The sequence below is a fragment of the Diabrotica undecimpunctata genome, chromosome 8 (assembly GCF_040954645.1).
Source record: "Diabrotica undecimpunctata isolate CICGRU chromosome 8, icDiaUnde3, whole genome shotgun sequence".
Lineage (NCBI taxonomy): Eukaryota > Metazoa > Arthropoda > Insecta > Coleoptera > Chrysomelidae > Diabrotica > Diabrotica undecimpunctata.
The window spans coordinates 34,791,404-34,813,772 of NC_092810.1; the positions used below are offsets into that span (position 1 = coordinate 34,791,404).

The 22,369-nt window shown below is 32.9% G+C and overlaps 2 protein-coding genes across 2 annotated transcripts in view; both read left to right on the top strand.

Annotated features, from left to right (window-relative positions):
* The window catches only part of LOC140447417 (uncharacterized), a 54,408-nt gene extending 48,405 nt beyond the window's left edge, over nucleotides 1-6,003 (top strand). The window contains exons 6-7 of the mRNA XM_072540057.1: nucleotides 470-736; nucleotides 1,446-6,003. Coding sequence (XP_072396158.1) covers nucleotides 470-736; nucleotides 1,446-1,816 — 638 coding nt within the window. The 3' untranslated portion in view covers nucleotides 1,817-6,003. The remainder of the gene's footprint in view (nucleotides 1-469; nucleotides 737-1,445) is intronic.
* A 4,298-nt stretch (nucleotides 6,004-10,301) lies between these two features.
* Nucleotides 10,302-22,369, top strand: part of LOC140447418 (alpha-N-acetylgalactosaminidase-like) — a 57,418-nt gene continuing 45,350 nt past the window's right edge. Inside the window, exon 1 of the mRNA XM_072540059.1 lies at nucleotides 10,302-10,459. The gene's annotated coding sequence lies outside the window, so the exon portion shown is untranslated. The remainder of the gene's footprint in view (nucleotides 10,460-22,369) is intronic.

Below are 22,369 nucleotides of genomic sequence, written 5' to 3' on the forward strand. Positions count from 1 at the left end.
AAACTCAGAAACTCTTTGTTCCTTAGCTTTATTTTATACTCAATATTAATAGATACCACTTAGACATTGCACATTTCTACCATGTGCTTCTGCACCGTAACCTCTTCTACTTAACCTGTATTTCTAATCATCTGTCACTCTGATTCACTTAATTACACAGAAAATCACAAACAGGATTAAGGGAAGTATTACACTTTACAAAAGAGATGTAATGTAAAAAATAAATCCTTAATAATGTCATAGATGTGCAAAGCATAAGCAAAACTACTCAAGTAATGACACACGGGAAATGCTTTACGATCACTACTCGATAAGTGAGCGGTAACAAAAAACATGGTTTCTTATTTATCAGATGAGTTGTCAATTCTGTTTTGTCATGTTTGATATGTTTATTCTATTTTTTTCACAATGTATATCACTTTTTGTGTCTCAACCAAACATATAGTAAATGTTTTCAACAAAATTTCAGTGTATTCTCCGGAAATAGAGGCAACTCTTAAAAATCCCAGTTGGACCACCAATCTATCTGCTTACAAATTATTGGAAGATGCGCTTGTAAAGGAATTCAGCTGTCCATCTACAACGAGAAAATGGCGAGAGGGGAATTGTAAGTCGTCGTTTGCTTATTTGTTGTTAGATCCGAGAAAAACGAATAATCTACCGTGCAGGGCGGATAAGATGAACTCCAAAGATGTTTGGGAAACGTTCCTTTCTTCAGTATTCTATGTTGGAAAAGGTACGTAACTTTTCTTTGTTTAGTTATATAGTTAAAAAGAATTCCGGGTTGATATTGAAGGATAGTGTGATAGTAGTAGATATTTTGTAATTTTTAGATTACATTGATTGGAAAAGAACTATTATGTTATCGTAAAATAACAATTATATTTGGTTGAGTTTACCGAAAGTACAAGCTGATTATAGCCGCAAATGTCAAACATAGAACAAAAAATTTTGGTTTAGCAGTGTTGGTATGTTTTTATATTATACATATATGCTGTATGCTTTAAATATAAAGAGACAAAGCTTTAGAAGAGCACTTTTTGATTATATTATGTTATGAATTCTGCAATTTTTGATTTATATAAAACAAGAATGAGTAAATATTTGTTTCTTTGGAGATTAATTGCAGTTAATTATTAGAATTTGTTTTGGCAATCGTCAAATCAGCAGTTGCCAGATTGCAATATATGTTTGCAAATAATCTCGAAAGAGACAAATATTTACTCGTTATTGTTTCATATAAATTAAAAATTGCAGAATTCATAAAATAGTATAATCAAAATGTACTTTTTAAAAGCTTTCTCTCTTTATATTTGAAGCATACAATATGCATTATAAAAACATCCCAACACTGCCAAACCGAAATATGTTATTTCATGGTTGACATTTTTGCGGCTATATTCAGCTTGTACTTTCGGTAAACTCAATCCTATATTTTATTTTAGGTAAGAAAAACCGTCCATTTTCCCATCTCTACGACGCAGTAACACACTATAGACAGAACAACCCCGTGACTCCAAATCAGAAACTCAAGACCATCGTAGATATATGGAACAACAGATCGGGGGTGATCTGTCTACATATTTTCCACAATATAATCCCCGTTGAGGCCTATACCAGGGAAGCCGCCATGATAGCAGCTCTAAAACTGGAGAACGTTTCGAATATGAGGATCGGAGACTTCTATGGCACAGCATCGATGTGGAGACGGAAAGAGAAATGCATGCTAGGAACTTATTTGTTATATAAGGCGATGAATATATATTTACAGGAGGGAGAGAGGCAGCTGTCACTAAATGATATAGAATGTGGGTGAAGTTTGAGGTCTTTTTAGGTTCTTTTAATTCTTTTAACGGGGCGATTACTTCTTAATTAGGCAATGACACACAAATGGGTTTTAGAAGTACACTAGAGACTTGATTCATTTTTATTTCAATAAAATACTTGACGTGTTTTTAAAGTATTTTGAAATAAAAACAGAAACAATTCTAGTTTTTGTAACAATAATGTATTTTCGTGGTTTAAGGTAAATATCGTATAATGCAACCACTTTTGAACCCCATTCTTGTGTAAGGCCGTCACGTGACTGAATACCGCAATACGGCAAAACTGCCGCAGTTTTGATCTCATAACTGTCATCATGTCGCTGGCCTACCCAGGGGTTTTTCCAATACAAAAAGAGCATCACTTGTACCAAAGTTACCATTCACCAATACAAAATCACCTATTTACGTACCATTCCATTAGTCGTAATGTTTTCCCAACAAATTTGACTGATTTTACTATGAATATGACCCATTTTCAATGCTTTAGCGCAATGAAAACGAATCACAGTATTTATTTCACGATAGTTGACATTCTTAGCTGACGGAAGTGATGCAATGACATATGCGAGCACAAAGTACACATGCGTCAAATACCGACTTATCCACACATACATTTTTATTACGCGCATGCGTAATACAAATATTTTTCTAGGAAAAAGAAAGTTCTACTTCTGAGTAACTACTGAATAACTCAGTATGATGAACATTGTTAGTAACTGAATGATGAGTCCTGGATATTTGAAGGAACCAATTATGAACATTTCTGCGTATATTTTCGAATAGCCTGAACTATTTACGTACCGTTTGGTGGCAAAACGATTGGTTGACATTCTTAAGCGTCGGAAGTGATGTAATGTAATGCGAGCACGCATGCGTCAAGTACCGACTTATTCGAGCATACATTTTTATTGTGCGCATGCGCAATAGAAACAATTTTGTAGGAAAAATAGGCGTTATACTGCTGAATAACTCATTTTTTCCACAGTTGTACGGCGTATGCTCAAAATTGTTAATAGCTAAGTGGTCCGATGAGCTCTTGAGTCCTGAACATGTGAAGAAATCTATTATAAACATTTTTGCGAAGAGTTTGACCTATTACTTACCATTTCATCAGTCTTAATGTTTTTTCCACAAATGTGACTGATTTCACTATGAATATCAGTTATTTTCAATGCTTTAGCACAAAGAAAACGAATTGTTGACATTCTTAACCGATGGAAGTAATTTAATGACAGATGCGAATACAGATCACGCATGCGTCAAATACCGACTTATCCGCGCATACATTTTTACCGCAATATTTTTGTAGGAAAAATGGACAGTTATTTTACTACTGAATAACTCATTTTTTGATCAAAATTGTTTATAGCTAAATCATCAGATGAGCTGTTAAAGAATAGATATATGAAGCGCCTAATTTCAAAGAGTTTGATCTATTTACTTACCGTTCCATTAGTCGTTATGTTTTTCCCGCAATTTCACAGATTTCATTAGGTACATCAGCCATTTTCATTGCTTCAGCACAAAAAAAAAACGAATGATTGACATTTTTAACTGAAGGAAGTAATGTAATGACATTCAAGTCCTTATTACGCATGCGTCAAATATTGTAATAATTAATTTGTAATAATTATCCGTACATACATTTTTATTACGCATGCGCGTAATAAAAGTGGACGCAAATTTTTGTACGAAAAATTGACGTTTTACCATTGAATAACCCATTTTTTTATCACAATTCTTACTAACTAAATGATCAGATGAGCTCTTGAGTCCTGGACATTTGAAGGTACCCATTTTTCAAAGAGTCTACCCTATATACGTACTATCTATCTATGAATGGCAATGTTTTTCCCACAAATTTGATTGATTTCACTATAAACATCAGCCATTTTAAATGTTTTAGCACCATGTAAACGAATGGTTGGCATTCTTTACCGACAGAAGTGATGCAATGACAGATGCGACTACAAAGTACACATGCTTCAAATACCGACTTAGCCATGTATATATTTTTATTACGCACATGCGTAATAGAAATATTTTTGTAGGAAAATGGACGTGTTACTATTGAATAACTCATTTTTTGGACACAATTCTTACTAGCTTAATGATCAGATGAGCTCTTGAGTCCTGGACATTTGGGAAACCAATTTTTCAAAGAGTCTGACCTATATACGTACTATCTCTCTATCAATCGTAATGTTTTTCCCACAAATTAACTGATTTCTCTATGAACATCAGACATTTTCAATGTTTTAGCACCATGTAAACGACTGGTTGGCATTCTTCAAGCTACAGAAGTAATGTAATGACAAATGCGACTACATATCACGCATGCGTCAAATACTGACGCATACCGTATCCGCGCATACATTTGTATTACGCGCATACGTAATAGAAATATCTTTGTAGGAAAAATGTACATTTTTCTTTTGAATCATTATTTTTTATCAAAATTCTTATATATACGTACTATCTATCTATCAATCGTAATGTTTTTCTCACAAATTTGACTGATGATTTTATTATGAACATCAGCCATTTTCAATGTTTTAGCACCATATAAAAGAATGGTAGGTATTCTTTAACGACGGAACTAATGTAATGACAGATGCGAGTACATATCACGCATGCGTCAAATACCGACTTATCCGCACATACATTTTTTTATATTAGGGAATATTTTTTGGTAGGAAAGAGATAACTTTTTCTGAATGACACATTTTTTATTGGTTGGTCTGTTTTGAATGTCTTTGTCAAAAGTGATTTATACTCTGTACCTTGTCTAATTATTACATTTTCAATGTATATGTTTCTTCGAATATTTCCTGGACATAGTGGTACTGTTTATCAGTTGTCAATAAAACTGTGTCTTCTCCTTCAAAGAGAGTATAAAAATGTATCTTTTAGTTTTGTTGCCGTTCCATATCAGTTCCTATATCGCCTATTAAATATTTCTTGAAAACTTTTGTTAACTATCTACTGTTCGTCATTTTGGCACAGCGTTGCCATATCCTCGATATTATAGAGAATGTAGAGAAAAATCTAGATTACCACTATTATTTTATTATCACATAAGCAAAAATTACAGCAATAAATGTAATGAATTTGTACAAATAAATTTAAATACGAAGCCAATTATTCCTTGGCAAAATATTCAAAAGATTTTTGGTTTTTTCAAATTGGTCGAGATTTATAAAACTGAATATATAAATAGTTAGAACAATTTCTATAATTATAATGTTTTTGAATGAAGGTATCGTTAAACAATTCAAAATATTAAATTAACGAATACACATGCTGCTAAAACCACTATTTAATTGTTTTTTCTAGTTTTATTGATAGAACTACACTATTTTCATGATATTCTACACGTTTTGCGATAAAATCACAGTTCAAAGGCTTCTAGCAGTTTCACGGTATTTAATTTTAATGTCCAGGCTTCAACTCCATACAGAACGACTCACCAAACGTAGCATTTGATAACTCTAATTCGGATGTCTAAGCTTAGTTTTCGGTTATAGATAATTTGCTTCAATTTATTGTACATATTTCTGGCCTATTCTTGTTTTGATTTTTTTGTTTTTTCTGGTTTTTAATAATCATTAGCGCAAATAAATTAAAGGTCCAATGGTGTACCGTTTTTCTGATGCTATTTAAGGTAAAACATTTTAGTACCAAATTTTAAAATTATAAAAATGATTCTAAATAATTATTGATGACATAGAACGGACTTGGGAGAAAAAAATATTACGATGCTATATACGAATGTCTAATCAATAAGTAAACGCCCCCTATTGTGGTTACAAAAAAAACTATGAGCAACTACATATGACCTATTTTACGATTTGAAATTTAATTGTTGGAAAATTGTGTCAAATATTGTTCTAGAGCAAATTTATTGAGTTTCCACAAACTGACTGTCTGTGATTGTCCTTTGCCTTAGTCGTTGTAGGAAAAATATAATTTTTGGTTTTCACAAAAATTACCAAACTCATTTTATTCGTACTTTATTTAAATATATTTAAACCCTTAAAATTAGGCAACCAAAAATTGTTTTATATACAATGTACCAATTTCTTAAATCTTAAGTGCAATGATTGTGAATGATTAATATGTTTATTATATTATTATTAATTATGTATATTTAATTTAAACAAATATATTATTTTTAGATAAACATGTATTTATTTTATTGTTAGTTCCATACAGCTCCATATTGTTGAAATTATTTGAATTAGAAACAAATCAAGCTTACATCAAAATAAAGATAATGAATAATCTAGTTAATTACAGAACAAGAACAAAAAATTAATTATATTAAAAACATATTATATACCATGATAAAGACTGACATGTGCTTAAAATGATACCTACTTACAATAAGACTGTTCCATTGAGACTTAAGATGCAGAATCTGTAGCAGAGGTCGTGAAACAGTTAACCATATCTTACGTGGCTCCGATTCATTAGATCGTAGAGGGCAAACACTTAAGATTTGGATACTACCGATTGACTCTAAAAACATATGACACCCATTATCAAGACCTGTATCAGCCGGCACATGGTTTCCTAAAATGCGTATCATGAAGGAATGGAAAATGTACAATAAACCTAATAGCTGCAGTACAACCAATTTACTACAGACTGGTTTTGTTAAGAGTTAGACTCTGCACACTACCCTCTAATGTAAAGTGGGTTGCGCAAGTATCGCCAGCTTTTGATAGCTTCCTGTTGAGATGGCGTGGCCAATAAAGACGTGCTAGATCAAATGTGATTTTAATTAAATAGCATGATCTATTTATATAATTGATTAATTACCATCATAACTTAAAAAAACAATTATAGCGATAAGTGAAGAAGAATTAATAAAAATAGTTAATCATTTAATAAAACAAACAAAAACATTTGGGCTCTTGATAATCAAGAAGAGGAAAAATTGTTGGTGATGGTAACAGAAAACAAGGGAGAAGAAAACTTTATAGTGCAAGTGGAAGAGGAGTTAATTACATTTCCAAATGGTAGAAGTTTATACATCTAGGAGTGAGAATAAATAAAAAGCTACGAAGAATCGGAAACTAAAACGGGAATAGCAGAAGGGAACAAAAAATTTAAAAGCATTAAGAACGTTAATGAAATCTAAATACGTACGTAAGAAAGACAAAAATAAAAATATACGGGACAGTTATTAGACCAACAGTTACATAATATGTAAGCAAAACGGCTACCGTAAAATGGGGTGTAGTTGACCGTTTTTCAACTTCAACTAAAGATGTTTCCTAGAGAATAAAATAAAATATATCATATATTTTTGTATAATATGTGTATACGTCTTAACTTTAATTTTAGTAAAAAAAACATCGGGTATTTTAAAAATCCGAACTCAAAAAAAAAATAAATTGCTTGTTTGGTCACTCTGATTGGGGTGAAGTTGACTGCCTGTGGTTTAACTTAATAAAAATGATGATTTTTGGTTAACTGGGGTGAAGATAAACACACTAAAATGATTTTAAATTATAATAAACATTTTAATAAAAACTTTTTATTACAAAAAGAAAGTTACTTATTTAAAATTACATGCAGACAAGTCCAAAACAAAACACAGCTCGCCTCTTCGGCTAATTTTTGGCGGAATTAATACTTTTTTATGTTACTTGGAGAAACATTGTCTTCGTCAAGAATATCAGGCATATAAATTTTCCCAATTTTGAGAGTTTTAGGAACTTATCATTAGCTTAATCATATTTAATCGCTGAAATTTGTCCTATAAAATGTTTAATATTCTTCTTAGTTTGATATTCTATTACAACCCATGAATTTGCTTCTATATCATTAATGTGAAAGTATTATGTTTCCTCAGCAATATTACTTTGTGTCTTGTACAATACCTCTGATGCATCAGCACTGTTTCGATGAGTGGTTTGCTTCTCACTAGGAATTTTTGCTAAAAGTTTATCTTTAGAGAAAGGACAAATACCACAAGCATAAAACCCCTTTCTAGCGTTAACTTCAGCAGACGGCGCCATTTTCTCAAAAGGTTTTTTAATAATCTTGGCAACAAACTTTTCTCAACAGACGATGAGTTTGGATTGGCTTTCTTCCACTCGTGCAGTAATTGTTTACAATAATTCTTCATTGGTTCAGTCGAGGGGTTGGCAAAGATGCGTTGCATTTGGTGGAAGACAAATGAAAGCAATGTTATTATCTTTACAAATATTGAGCAGTTCTTTTGTAAAATGACTCGAAAGATTGTCTCCTATTAAGACCTTCTTTCCCTCAATTAAACGAGCATGAGGCAAAAATATAGTCTTAAAGCAATCGGTAAAACAAATTGCATCAAACCATCCATGATTAGATCGATTATAACGCATACATTTACTGCAGAATTTCTTTTCACAACATGGGGTGCCCCTAGGACATTCTTCACCCCAAGGATCCCACAAATTTGTAGCCTTAGAAACTACATAAGGCGGTAATATATCTTTAGTTGCCGAAACACATAACATAATTGTCACAGCACTTTTAGTATAATTCTGGATATTTGACACCTCTTTGATAAATTAGTTTCTTTTTCCACGAATCATCACTTAAATTACTTTCGTCGTAATTAAATATTGTAGCAGGATCGACACCTTCAAGTGTTTTGCTCAATTCCTCCAAAAGATTTGTTAATGTTTCAGCATCGACGGCAGCACGAGCTCTTTTTATGTTGTTGCCTAAGCGTTCAAGTTTGTTTATTTCTCTCTAAAAACCCCTTAGCTCAATCATACCCAGGAAAAATTATTTTTAAAGAGTGAGTTTTTCCCAAGACGGTTTAGGTAAGCTTTTGCAGTTAAACGAAGATCCAATGTATTTAATGGGAATCCCCAATTCGCACAAGTAATCACTGCATCTACAAAATCATCTTCAACTTTGGTAAAAACAGTTTGACCACCATGTTGTTTAATACAAAGACCATGTATTCTGTTCATCTTGTACATCTTCCAAACATTGCTGAATACACCATTGAGAGTTCAAAATTGCCCCCTAGAATTGTAACAAGTTCTGTATGGGCCTCTAGGGAAATGCCTGCCGACACAGTTATACCACCTCAACCAAATTGAACTCTTGGAGTAAAACAACATTGCTGATACCGTTCACTAGCTCTTCTCCATATACTTGACCGCCTATCTGATCAGTATCTGTTAAATCTTGACTCATCCGTGAAAAGCACAGCACTCCAGTCGTCAACGCCCCAATTAAGATGTTCTCGAGCGAAGTGTAAACGTTGCCTCCGATGATCTGCTGTTAATAGAGGTCCCGTGATAGTTATTCTGGATTTTATTCAATATTCATTTAATCTTCGAACGGTATAAACGGTGTTTCTATGGACATCATTTAATCGTTGAACAAGTACTGGTGCTGATAATGTTCGATCGCGTAACCCCTGTAACATAAGAAAGCTATCTTCAACTTGACTTGTGGTTCTTCGTCACTTCGTCTACCTTGAACTGGCCTCCTGGTGTATTGTCCTGTTTCCCGAAATCTTAGTATTGCATCAAACACTGTACTTCGACAAAATGAAGGTCTTTATATTTTAGTTGCTCTATGGATCTTCCAGCAGGATAGAGGATGTCTAAGTAGATTAAAAAAAGAGGCTTCTAGCTGCAATGGAAGCCTAGATAATGTAAATTTTTCCTACGTGTTTCAATTTGAAGTTTCGATCACGAAAAAAAAACGGAGCTGAAACAGCTATCCCCTCCACTTTCTTATGTCGATTTTTCGAAAATACCTTCGTTTCGAAGGGCTGTAAGTTTCGAAAAATTGGATCAATTTTATAGCTATAGCTAAGTTTTAATATAAATGTTTAGATTTTCATTCAAAAATTGTGCAAATTTTACTTCTTAATGATTATAAACAATGGAGATATGATTTTTTTTAAAATAGTCCCCAACTTCGTTCATATTGGTTATAGAAGGTTTTTTTTTAATCTGAGTTTTTGCACCAGCTATCCAATGGTTGTATGTACAAGTCTGTAGCTTGAAAAATATAGAAGTTATTTCAATTGTTTATAAGTAAAAACGTACCCCCTTTTTAAATGTTTATTTTGTAAATAATTTCGATGAAAACGCAATATGCATTTAACTTCTGAGATAGTTTAAGTCTTAAAGAATCCTATGAAATTCTATGATATAAATATTATTTATGTAAAATATAAGAGAAAAAACTTATAGACAAAAAATCAAATTGTGACCATAAATTATTGTTTAAAAAAACGCAAGGTAAAAATACGAGTACTTTTTCATCTATTCGTCATCTAGTAACCCCCACCTATGTCTTAAAAGCTTCAGATATCTGCGAAAAATTGTTCGACCTTTTTTTAACTAAACTGGGCTAGTTATGTTTCAGCCTAATGTAGTTCAACAAGAAAAAAGTCTAAAACGACGATATTCCTCCAAAATTTTCGAAACCGGTACTATTTTGGTTCAAATTTCAAGTTTTTATTAAAATTAGTTTAACGGGTTCTCAATCTAAGGCGACAACATTCCTTTATATCGACTTGTCAAAGAAACTTGTACAAATAATTTAAAGGTAAATTCCCATTGTGAATTGATTTATTAAAAAACAATTTCTTAACAACACAATATAAGGTGAGTACCGATAACAAATATTTTATTTTCCTCAATGTTTCTATGACAGATAAATTTTATCATAAATAATGTTTTCATAGTCTTCTTAATAAGATAAAATAAAAAAAAATAAACAGAAAAATTATTTATAATCAGTTGTATGAGTTTGTAAAATCATTATTTACATTGGATTTTTTCATATTTAAATAGCTTTTTGAACTAACGATATTATAATTTTTATTAATTAATATAATATATCAGTCATGAATGTTATTAACAGAATAATAATGTGTTGACTGTTATTATTGTTAATGGATGATGATTGTTAAGTAGACGTGTGTTGTATGAATCTCTGGTTAGTACGTAAAGTCGATTTATTTGTTTTTACAAAGAGTCAAAACGACTACAGGATCTCAGGCGAGTACCAATCGCACGAACAAAAGAATTTTTCGGTTTTTTAATAAAAAAAGTACCTATGCTTAGCCGGATTCGAATCCACAACTCAATAAGTTTTTTCTCGGTACGAATATTTATTCTCCTATTTGCACTACGCTCCCAAAGCTTTAATTTCCGATATTTTCGATATCTCCCTCTCTATAAACAACTTTATTTGTTCTTTGGAACTTCTCTGGAAGGTTTTCACTTCATCGTTTCTCCTCGCGCTCTATTGATTAAGAGTAAACATACCAGTTATTGGACCGTTAAGCCTTTTTTCAATTTTAAGTCGCTGCAGCTGGTGTAATTTTCAACGGATATTATTCTGATATGCCAGATCATAGTATCATCATCATCATCACGTAGCGCTACAACCCTGGGTGGGTCTTGGCTGACTGTACAACTTTTTTCCAATTTGTTCGGTCTTCCATCGACCTAGGATCAAATGGAATGTTCATTTTCCGGAGATCTGCTTGGATGTTATCTCTCCATCGCATTCTGGGACGTCCGAGTGGTCTTTTGCCTGTGGGAATCTCTTCCCATACCAGCATAACGATAGACTTGTAAAACTGGTATGGGAAGATCATAGTATACATATAATATTCTAAGTTAACGGGTTTTAAATATTCCTAGTATAATAGTTCTTTAGAAAATTTGAAAATATCTGAACGGTTCCAAAACAATTAGTTATTTGACAAAAAATTCAACTATTGGACTCAAAATTTTTAGTTCTTGTACACTATCAAAGTAATGATTAATAACACATAAAAGTTGAAATCAGTGTTCAAAAACTTTTATTAAATCTACCTACTATAAATCACTTATATTTTTCATTTCATTTTGGTACAGATTACCTAAATAGTTCTTCAACGTCCATGTCGTCATTTGCATTATTTTCTGACATCTGGCCCACTTTTGTTACATAGTCTCCAAGATCTTCTTCACTTACCGTTTTTGGTTCCTCACACATTTTGCTCTCAGTTTTTATTTGATTGTCTGTTTCGATCCGGGTTTTTATAAACTTTGTTGTTGGTTTCATTACTTTCGCTAATTTCTACTTGTTTTAGTTCGTCGCACAAATTGCTGTCATTTTTTTTTTCTGAGCTTTTATTTCATTATCTTTCCTATTGCCAATTTCTTTTGATTCTTGATCCTAGTAATCTTTATTGCTTTCTATTTTTTTCGGCTCCTCGCATATTTTGAGGTTGGATTCTGTTTCATAATCTGTTTCGATATCCTCGTCACTTTCTATTTTTTTGAATCTTTTTCCACATTCTGTGGTCAAGTTCTTTTTCATTATACACTTTGCCGTCTTCTTCACTTTCTATTTCTGAAATACCGCCATCATAACTTTCCTCAGTATACCTAACACATGTGACACCTTCTGCAGGAACATGTACGTTATATTTTTTCGGAACACATCGTCGATGAATTCTTTTCTAGCCGCTATTACATGTTGGGTAGGTAATTATTTTTTATTGTCCGAACCTTGTACAGAAAACATGAATTATTTTTGTTAGTATTTAAGGTAATATGTTTTAAAGCTTTTATTGTTGCACTCTCTTCTCTTTTTCGTTTTCTCCCCAATTTTTCATTTTCTAATTCTTAACTTTCAGGCACGTTTCTTTTTAAAACTCTCTTGATACTCTCTTGATGCTATAGCAAAGGAAACTCTTTTGGTATTGCGTTTATTCTTTCTTGTTGATTTTTCTGAAACTATTAAGTAGTCACCTATACTTTTACTAGTAGGTGACAAACTATAGATAATGTCTTTACCAAATTTTATGACAAAATTTTCTGTTATATTAATTTTTTGGTCTTATGAAAGTTGATTCTCAGATTTAGCATCCAAATTTGTTTAAATTTCTGATGCACCTAATGGTTTCTTCTTAGATGGATCTAATCCAAGTTCGATCTCATTCGAGGTCAATACCTGATTAAATTAAAGATTAAATCTTCTTCAAAAAAACTCCATCCGCGGGAATAGCCCTTTACCTAAAAATGTGATAAGTTGATATTAACTTATAGGTAAATAAAAAAGATTTATAATATTACCTCAGGACGCTCTATTTGTTTCCCAAACACTTCGTGTAATCAACTACATCTAGGTTGAAAGGGAATAAACCACACGCACGAAATCCATTAACTAAAGTGTCCCTCTTAATATTATTCGCCACTGCTTTTTCCAATAGTGGAGCAAATATCATTTTATTTTTAGTAAAGTCTGAAATATAAAGTGCTATAACTATCTTTAGGTCTGTTGTTTTTAAAGGAATTAGGCCGTGGATTTTCAGGCAAAAATGATTGAACACTATTTAAAATTTCCTCTCGTTTCATAGGGAATCCTTTTGTTGCCAGCTCTTCTATTCACCTGCAAAAATAAAAACAGTTATTTCACTTTTCTAAAATAACTTTTCAAGATCAGACTCTTCTCTTGCCGAAAGAATTGAATTTAGACCGCATGTGTCTTGATGACCAGGATTTTTCATTTTAAATTCCAGCGTCGATTTAGGTACACCGTATTTTTTTGTCGCATATCTATATGACATATTGTTATTCTTGACTTCATTTACCGTAGCTTCCATCGATTCTGCATTATATTCATTTATCTTGGGCATGACTGCAAACTAGACATAAAAAAACTGTCTAAATAAATATTTCAGTTATAGGACAGATTGTGAACCAGTTATTTGACAGGCGTCCACTCAAAACTCAAAACTAAAATTTCCTGCTATACCTTTTGAAGGTTCTAGTAATCGAAACTTTATAGTGGCTAATCAATGAAAGGGAAATATTGTATTTATTTACAATTTTATTACACATTTATTTATTTAACACCTTTATAAAAACTAAGTTTATTCGCGGCGAAATACAAAACTGCATACATGTGCTGCACTCTTTACCTTTTAAATGCATCTTGATTTTTGTCTATAGGACACTTGGATCAAAAGATATCGAATTTTTACCGTCGAGCTAATGAAATTTTTATTGAACATTGATTTTGCGCGCGTAACTGATATTCAAAATCGATGGTCACTTCAAGCGTTGTTTCTGAGAGAACGGTTCATTCTACACAAAAAGTGCTAATAACTTAATAATATTTTTCTACGTCGTACAGATTATCGACAAATCGATTTTTTGCGTTTTTAACCCCTGTAAGGGGGGTTTTAGGGGAAAGCCCGGGGGTAAAAGTGGTAAACTTTTTTGCATCTATCTTTTTTGGGGTCCCAAAAATTAATACTCTCGGCAAAATTCAGATTGTTCGTATGATTTTTAGGGGTCAACTCCCTGACGACTGGACTATGACTGCAACCCAACAAAAAAAGCAAAAAATTACGTTTTTGGTGGTAGCATGGTAAAATTGCTCTGGGTCTTATCTTTTTATTCGCATAAAACGAAAAAATGAAAATATTTATTGAGCTTGTATCGATCTCAAAAAAAACCCACAAAAACTCGAAAAAACCCTGAAAAAACATGGTTTTTGGCGGTTTAAAGGTGTTTCCCCAATTTTTTAATGTCCTAAAGGAGATCCCAATTACTTAAAATTATATATAACCTATAAAAATCCAATAAATTGATTTGATCTATTTTGAAGTCTATAAAATGAAGAAAATCTCTATAAAAAAACCTAAATAAACTGTTTTTTTGAAAATAGAAAATGGAAAAAAAAGTTTAAATTCCTTTAATATCGGACTTATTTAGATGTTAGATCAATCACTCAACCATAAATTTACCCTCATGTTTCATTCCCTATGTTGACTCAGTTCTCTAATATGGCTATGAAACGTGGATGCTCAAAGTAAACACTTTAAAACGCTTAGAAGCCTTTGAAATATATATTTATAGAAGACTCTTAAAAATAATCTGAATAGATTATGTTATTGATGATGAAGGTTATTTACCAGCTCAATACAGAAACAGAGTTGAATTCTAACTTCGCTAAGATTGTTGTAACAGCAAATTTACTAAGATGTAAATTGGAGGTGAAAGGTCAGGTAATAGAACAAGTGATGAAGTTTAAATATCTAGGCATCACAATATCTAGCTAGGGAAAGCTTAAAACTAAAGTGAAAGATCAAGTAAATGGAAAATATGGAGAAATAAAAATATCGGGAAAGAAATAAAAGGTAGAATTTACAAAACAGTTATCAGACCAATACAAAGCGGCATTTACAAAAGCGGCAGAAACACGACCTGATATAGCGAAGACAAAAAGGATGTTAGAAACAGTAGAGATGAAAAATTTATCGTAAGACACTATGGGACAGAGCTAGAAGTGCAGATATACGACGTAGATGCAAGGTGGGGAACATCAAGAACTATGTAAGAAATAGAAGAGTAGAATGTAATGATCATATAAGCCGAATGACAATCAATAGAGTAGTAAAGACGACAAGAGATGGTTTCCCAATAGGAAAACGATCAGTAGGAAGACCACGGAACCACAACTTACTAAACGCACATTGAAAAACAGACAGAGTCATGTCTACGCGAAAAGAGGAAGAAGAAGAAACTAAGATTGTTATTAACATTTAATGAAGATGCTACTATTAGAAGAAGAAATATATTACAATTTTTTACAACTCCATGGACGACAGTGAAACTTATTGTAATTAGTGATTAAAATTTACAGTATTTTTTAACAGTTTTAACGTTGGTGGTATAATAATAGTTTTAACCTTTAAAATAATCTTTAATTTTTATGTTTTCTCAGAATTAACTACAACTTTTCGTTTCGACTTTCAGCTCGGAAATTTTTCAAAATAAAATATTTTAAATTTGTGGTCAATTCTAAGAAAATATAATAACTAAAGCGTAAAATGTCACAAGATATTTTTAAATACATAATGAAATATTTGATATGTACATTGTCTGCCTATGTTTAGTAATTTGAGTCGAAAGTTTTGAAGTGCCACTATGACGGATACAACAAGTATCTTACTGACTACGGCGACTACACCACAAACCGTTCCTTTGTTTACGTATACGAACTTATCAGTTTATAGCCCTCCATAAAAGTATTAGACCCTCGGATATATACTTCAGTCGTCAGGGGTATGGGACGATTGAGTCGATTTTACCTGGGGTACATTCAGCTGAGGGCACGTTTGCGCCGAACTAACTCAGATGGTTTCCATAATCCCTGGGTATGATTGCGCTGCCTCCCGTGATGACGTAATATCTTAATGTCATTTCTTGTGCAACTCATAGACGTATATGTATATACATACGTATATATACGTCTAAACTCGGATTCACCAGTAGATTTCAGCGTTGGCTCTTACGGACAATGTTAATCAAATTCCACGCGTTTCATCGTCGGCCTCAACGTGGCAAGAGCCGGCTTCGAACTTAACACTCCCTTACACACGGAGCACTTGCAATTTTGCACCAACATTTACTTCTTCTTCTTGCAGTACCGTCTCCTATCGGAGGTTGGCTACCATAACAGCAATCTTTACTTTGTTGGCTGCAGCTCTGAAAAACTGTATTTAACTGCACCCATACCATTCCCTTAAATTTCGCAACCAGGAAATCCTCCTACGTCCCACATTTCTCTTTCCCGAGATTTTTCCTTGGATTTTAAGTCTAAGCAGAGAGTACTTTTCTCCTCTCATTATGTGGCCCATATATTCCAGTTTTTTCGTTTGTATGGTTTTTATGCCTTCGCATTCCTTTCCCATCTTCAGCAGAACATCTTGATTTGTTACTCTTTCTGTCCATGGTATTTTCCACATTCTCCTGTAACACCACATCTCGAATGCCTCAATGTTTTTGATGTTTATCTTTTTCAGTGTCCAGGCTTCCATGCCGTACAGCAGAATGGAGAAAACATAGCACCTTATCATTCTCGTTCTTAAGTTTATATTTATGTCCCGGCTGCATAGGAACTTTTTCATTTTGACAAACGATTGTCTCGCTATCTCTATTCGCCTCTTGATTTCTCTTGTCTGGTCATTAGTATCAGTGAAGCAAACCCCTAAATATTTGTAGGACGTAACTCTTTCAACTGGCTGATTATTTATGGTTAAATTCACATCGGTGTATAGCTTCTTTGTTACAATCATGAATTTAGTCTTTTTGATGTTCAGTTTTAGACCATACTTTTTGGTATGGGTGTTTATGTTTTCCATCAAAAACTGTAAATTTGCTAGGTTATCTGTTACTATTAGCGTGTCATCAGCGTATCGTATATTGTTAATTAACTCTCCGTTAATGTTCATACCAATGTTTTGCTCTAGGAGCGCTTCCTGACATATTGTTTCGCTACATATATATTGAATAATAGTGGAGAAAGCACACAACCCTGACGCACACCTCGACGAATCTCAATATCTTCGGTTAACTCATTATCAACTTTGATTTTTGCTGTTTGTCCCCAGTACAACCTGACTGTCGATGTTTTTGCTTCTGAGGATTTCATACAGCTTTTGGTGTCTGACTTTATCGAAGGCCTTCTCAAAATCTATGAAACCTACATAGAGGTCTTGGTTTACATCCAAACATCTTTGCATTAACACACTCAGACCAAACAAAGCTTCCCGTGTTCCCAGTCCACCTCTGAATCCAAACTGTGTGGCGCTTATGTCCTCTTCTAATTTATTAAATATTCTTTTGTGAATTATTTTTAAAAATACTTTTAGTGTGTGGCTCATCAATGCTATAGTTCTGTGGTCTGAACACTCTCTGGCGTTATTCGTCTTTGGGATTGTGACAAAAGGAGAGGAGAGCCATTTCTTTGGTATGATGCCTGTTCTATAAACTATAAATTGTGTTAAAGAGGTTCACCATTATTTCAAGTGCGTCGTCGTCTATTAGTTTCAACAATTCTACAGGAATTTCATCTGGCCCTGAAGCTTTACCCCCTTTTGTGTTCCTTATAGCATATTCTATCTCGCTTTTTAGGATTTCAGGCCCTGTTGTGTCGTCTGTAGGTTCTGCCACTGCTATTTCTGGTCTTTCGTCTGCAAAAAGTTCTTCAATGTATTCTGTCCATCTTGCCAGTTTTTCATTTAAATCTGTAATTATTTTACCTTTTTTGTCCTTTACTATGGATGCTTGTTTCACTTTTTTACCTGTTATTTCCTTGATCTTTTTATGCATGTTAAAGCTATCGTACTTTCTATCATATTCTTCTATTTCCTTGCAGTTGTCCAGAACTCAGTTCTCTTTGGCTTCTCTAATTTTTCTCTTAATTTCACGGTTTACTTCTTTGTATTTTGTCTTGTTGGTTTTATTTCTTCGCCTTTCCTCCATGAGATCAGTTTGTCATCCATTCCTTTTTCTTAATTTTGCTTGGAGCTAAGGAGCCTTCACCAGCTGTCATAAGGGCCTTTTCTATCTCCATCCATTTATTCTCTACATTGCCCGTGTTCCTATTTTTTGCAGCGATGTTTTTAAGATTCACTGATTTGTCCTAATGACTGTTCCAAAAAATATTCGGACGTCGTCGTAATATAGTGCTTAACAATTGATCAAAGGATCATAATTATGATTTCAAATATTTTAAAAGTTTGTTGAGATCCTAGTATGATGACTTGAATAGAATAAATGAAAATAGACGCCTTTAATATTCAACTTTTTGCTGACCCTAGTAAAAAATGGGCATAATGGCACCGCTGCACCACAATGCATTAATTGACGAAATAAAATATAAGGATTTATTCCAAGAATATACACTTACACTTTCGGACTTATATTTACTAAGTATAACATATAATTTTTTTTACTATTGTTTGAGATATGTAACCTAATTTATTAGATTAAAGCTGTAAGTAAGTGTCTAATAATTATGGTGTTGTAAGGATTAAATCTGCTGCCGGTGCAATCGTGCCCATAGCTTAAAGCACCCTTTATCGAGACCGGATTATATAGTAGAAGCCACAGTTAGAATGTGCAGTGTTGGTAAGATAGGTAATGTAAAATTATTGTGCAATTGAGGAGGTGTCAATCAAAATCAATCATATCCACCTTAAGAAGTTTTAGGGAAATCGCAAAAAACGTATTAGTAAATAACCTTACATGAAAAATCGGATAAATTAGCATATATCATTTTATTTATTGAAATTAACTGACTCTTAGTAAATATTTCAAATCTGAAGGTATAAATAAACCTGTAAATACATTTAAAAAAAAAAGGACATATTCTTATTTGATTGGACTTCATGGACGTTGATAGAAGGGGTTCATAAAAAAACTCTTAGACTACTTAAAATATCTATTGTATTGTTACAAAAAATATCTTGAAAAATGGCTAACATTTACCAACGACACTTTCCACAAAATATAAATGTTTAAATGTGTAGTCCAATGTCAGGTTCTAGACAATCACAGGATTCGTCCACTTCGTCAGCATCAATTTCGTCGTCCTGGACTTCCACTATTATGGTCTTATACCAAGATAAAAAGTCATGTTTCTGCCAGTCATCACCATACATTTTCACAAGTAACGTCTCCACGTCCTTCTTCTTAGCTGCTTTCACTATATTGCTCAGTGGAAGTGACTCTACAGGAGTTGAGAACGACCTTGCAGAATGCCAGCCTTTTTTTTGAGGCTTGTTGTAGGTTTCAAAATCACTTTCAAACCTAAAATTCTGTGCCGATTTCACTTTGATAACGGTAAGTTCTTGTCCATTGCGGTTGACAGCTTTCTCTTTCCTCACAAAAATCCTCTTCTTTTGAGATATCATTTCAATGTTTTTAAATCGTGTAGCCAAACTTTTAGCATCAATCAATCCCCAATCCTCTCCAAGTTTCCGTACTTCTCCAACAGAACTATATACATTGTAGTACTCTTCCTTTGTTGCAATGGTAGGCTGCTTCCTGAGTAACTTTTCAACCCTTCCGAATACCCGATCAGCGGGGAGGAAGCTATGCCCGCGAACAGGGTATGTTAGAACAATCTCCTCTAAAGCATTTTGCACTGATCCTAACTAATACACTAATTATCGTCTATTAAAATAGTATCGTCTATTAAAATAGTTAAAACACGTATTTACGTAAATATAGCTATTTTATTAAATTAAATCAAACTCGTTCACAATGGTCATAATTAAATCACACTAAATTATTATCTCTCGTTCCGCTGTGTTTATGTGTCATCACTGAACTACTCGTGACCATATAGGGCAATTAGTGACCCAAGCCAATCACCGTATTAGAAGTTGAGTGTGACTTCACAATGTCATAACAGAACTACCCGTATTCCATCTTAAGCTGATTAGGACATTAGGAAGTTAGTGACTTAAGCTGATCAGCGTATTAGGATAATAATGTGACTGCATTCGACCATCCTGACGTCACGATCGTCCTCGATCGTACAACACCTATTAAAAAAAATAATATGTTCTTTATTATTAAGAATGCCAATTTATAGAAAGGCTCCATCATTCTGCAGAATGACATAGTCTAAATCAATTCGTTTCAGATAGCTACAACTATCCATACAAGCTCATTTTTAAACATTAAAACATATGGCTGTCATTTTTCAGAATGACAATGTGAATAAATTTGTTTCGAATAGCTACGGCTATTCAAACAAACTCATTCAAGACATTAAAATATTTGGGTGTCATTTTGCAGAATGGTGAACTGAATATCCATTCAGAACATTAAAACATTTATTTGTCATTTTTCAGAATGACGAACTGAAAATCCATTCAGAACATTAAAACATTTATTGGTCATTTTTCAGAATGACGAACTGAAAATCCATTCAGAACACTATAACATTTATTTGTCATTTTTCAGAATGACGAACTGAAAATCCATTCAGAACACTATATCATTTATTTGTCATTTTTCAGAATGACGAACTGAAAATCCATTCAGAACATTAAAACATTTATTTGTCATTTTGCAGAATGACGAACTGAAAATCCATTCAGAACATTAGAACATTTATTTGTCACTTTGCAGAATGACGAACTGAAAATCCATTCAGAACATTAAAACATTTATTTGTCATTTTGCAGAATGACGAACTGAAAATCCATTCAGAACATTAGAACATTTATTTGTCATTTTGCAGAATGACGAACTGAAAATCCATTCAGAACATTAAAACATTTATTTGTCATTTTGCAGAATGACGAACTGAAAATCCATTCAGAACACTATAACATTTATTTGTCATTTTTCAGAATGACGAACTGAAAATCCATTCAGAACATTAGATAATTTATTTGTCACTTTGCAGAATGACGAACTGAAAATCCATTCAGAACATTAAAACATTTATTTGTCATTTTTCAGAATGACGAACTGAAAATCCATTCAGAACATTAGAACATTTATTTGTCATTTTGCAGAATGACGAACTGAACATCCATTCAGAACATTAAAACATTTATTTGTCATTTTGGAGAATGACGAACTGAAAATCCATTCAGAACATTAAAACATTTATTTGTCATTTTGCAGAATGACGAACTGAAAATCCATTCAGAACATTAAAACATTTATTTGTCATTTTGCAGAATGACGAACTGAAAATCCATTCAGAACATTAGAACATTTATTTGTCATTTTGCAGAATGACGAACTGAAAATCCATTCAGAACATTAGAACATTTATTTGTCATTTTTCAGAATGACGAATAAAATAAATTTGCTTCAAATAGTCAGAACTACTCAAATAAACCCATTCAGATCATTGAAACACTTTGTTGTCATTTTTCAGAATGACAATTAAAATATATTTTTTTTTAGTTCCAGCTATTCAAACTAATTCCTTTTAAACAATAGAATATCTTTATGTCATTCTACAAAATGACTACACTATCATGTAACTAACCTGAATAATTTTAAGATCTTTGAATCTTAAATCTCTTGATGTTTTCTCCACCAACAACTCCTTCATAAGGACGCCTTTTTCTTGATGAATGTACATCTTCTGTTACACGATATCTATCATTTGGTAGAACCTCAACAATCCTGAATGGCCCTCTATACTTTTCTAAAAGCTTCTTACTTTCATTGTTTGCTGGAAAACTTGTAACTTTTGTCAATACCAGGTCACCAACAGCACATTTCACTGGAGAGCATCTTTTTTTATTAAATTCGTTATTCTGTTTGATTCTGTTTTCTTCTAATCGTTTAGCTACATCCTTTCTCAATAACATTACATCAATAATGTCCATATCATTATCATCTATGTATTTGTCTCCATCAACTCTTAATTTGTACCCGAAAAACACTTCACTGGGAGAAGATTTAGTTATTCGGTGTTTTGTCTCGTTTATTCCTTGTTGAATGTTTTTTAAATTTTTATCCCACATATCGGACTCAAATTTTGCACCCATTGTGGCCATGGTATCCAGTAATGTTTTATTTTCCCTTTCTACTTGGCCGTTGCCTCTTGCCATTCCTACTGCAGTTGTAAACACTCTAATTCCTCTCTCTGCCATATAATTCAAAAATTCTTTTGAAACAAAAGCTGATCGTGCATCTGATATCATTCGTTTGGTGTTACCAAATATTTAAAAAAATTTCTTC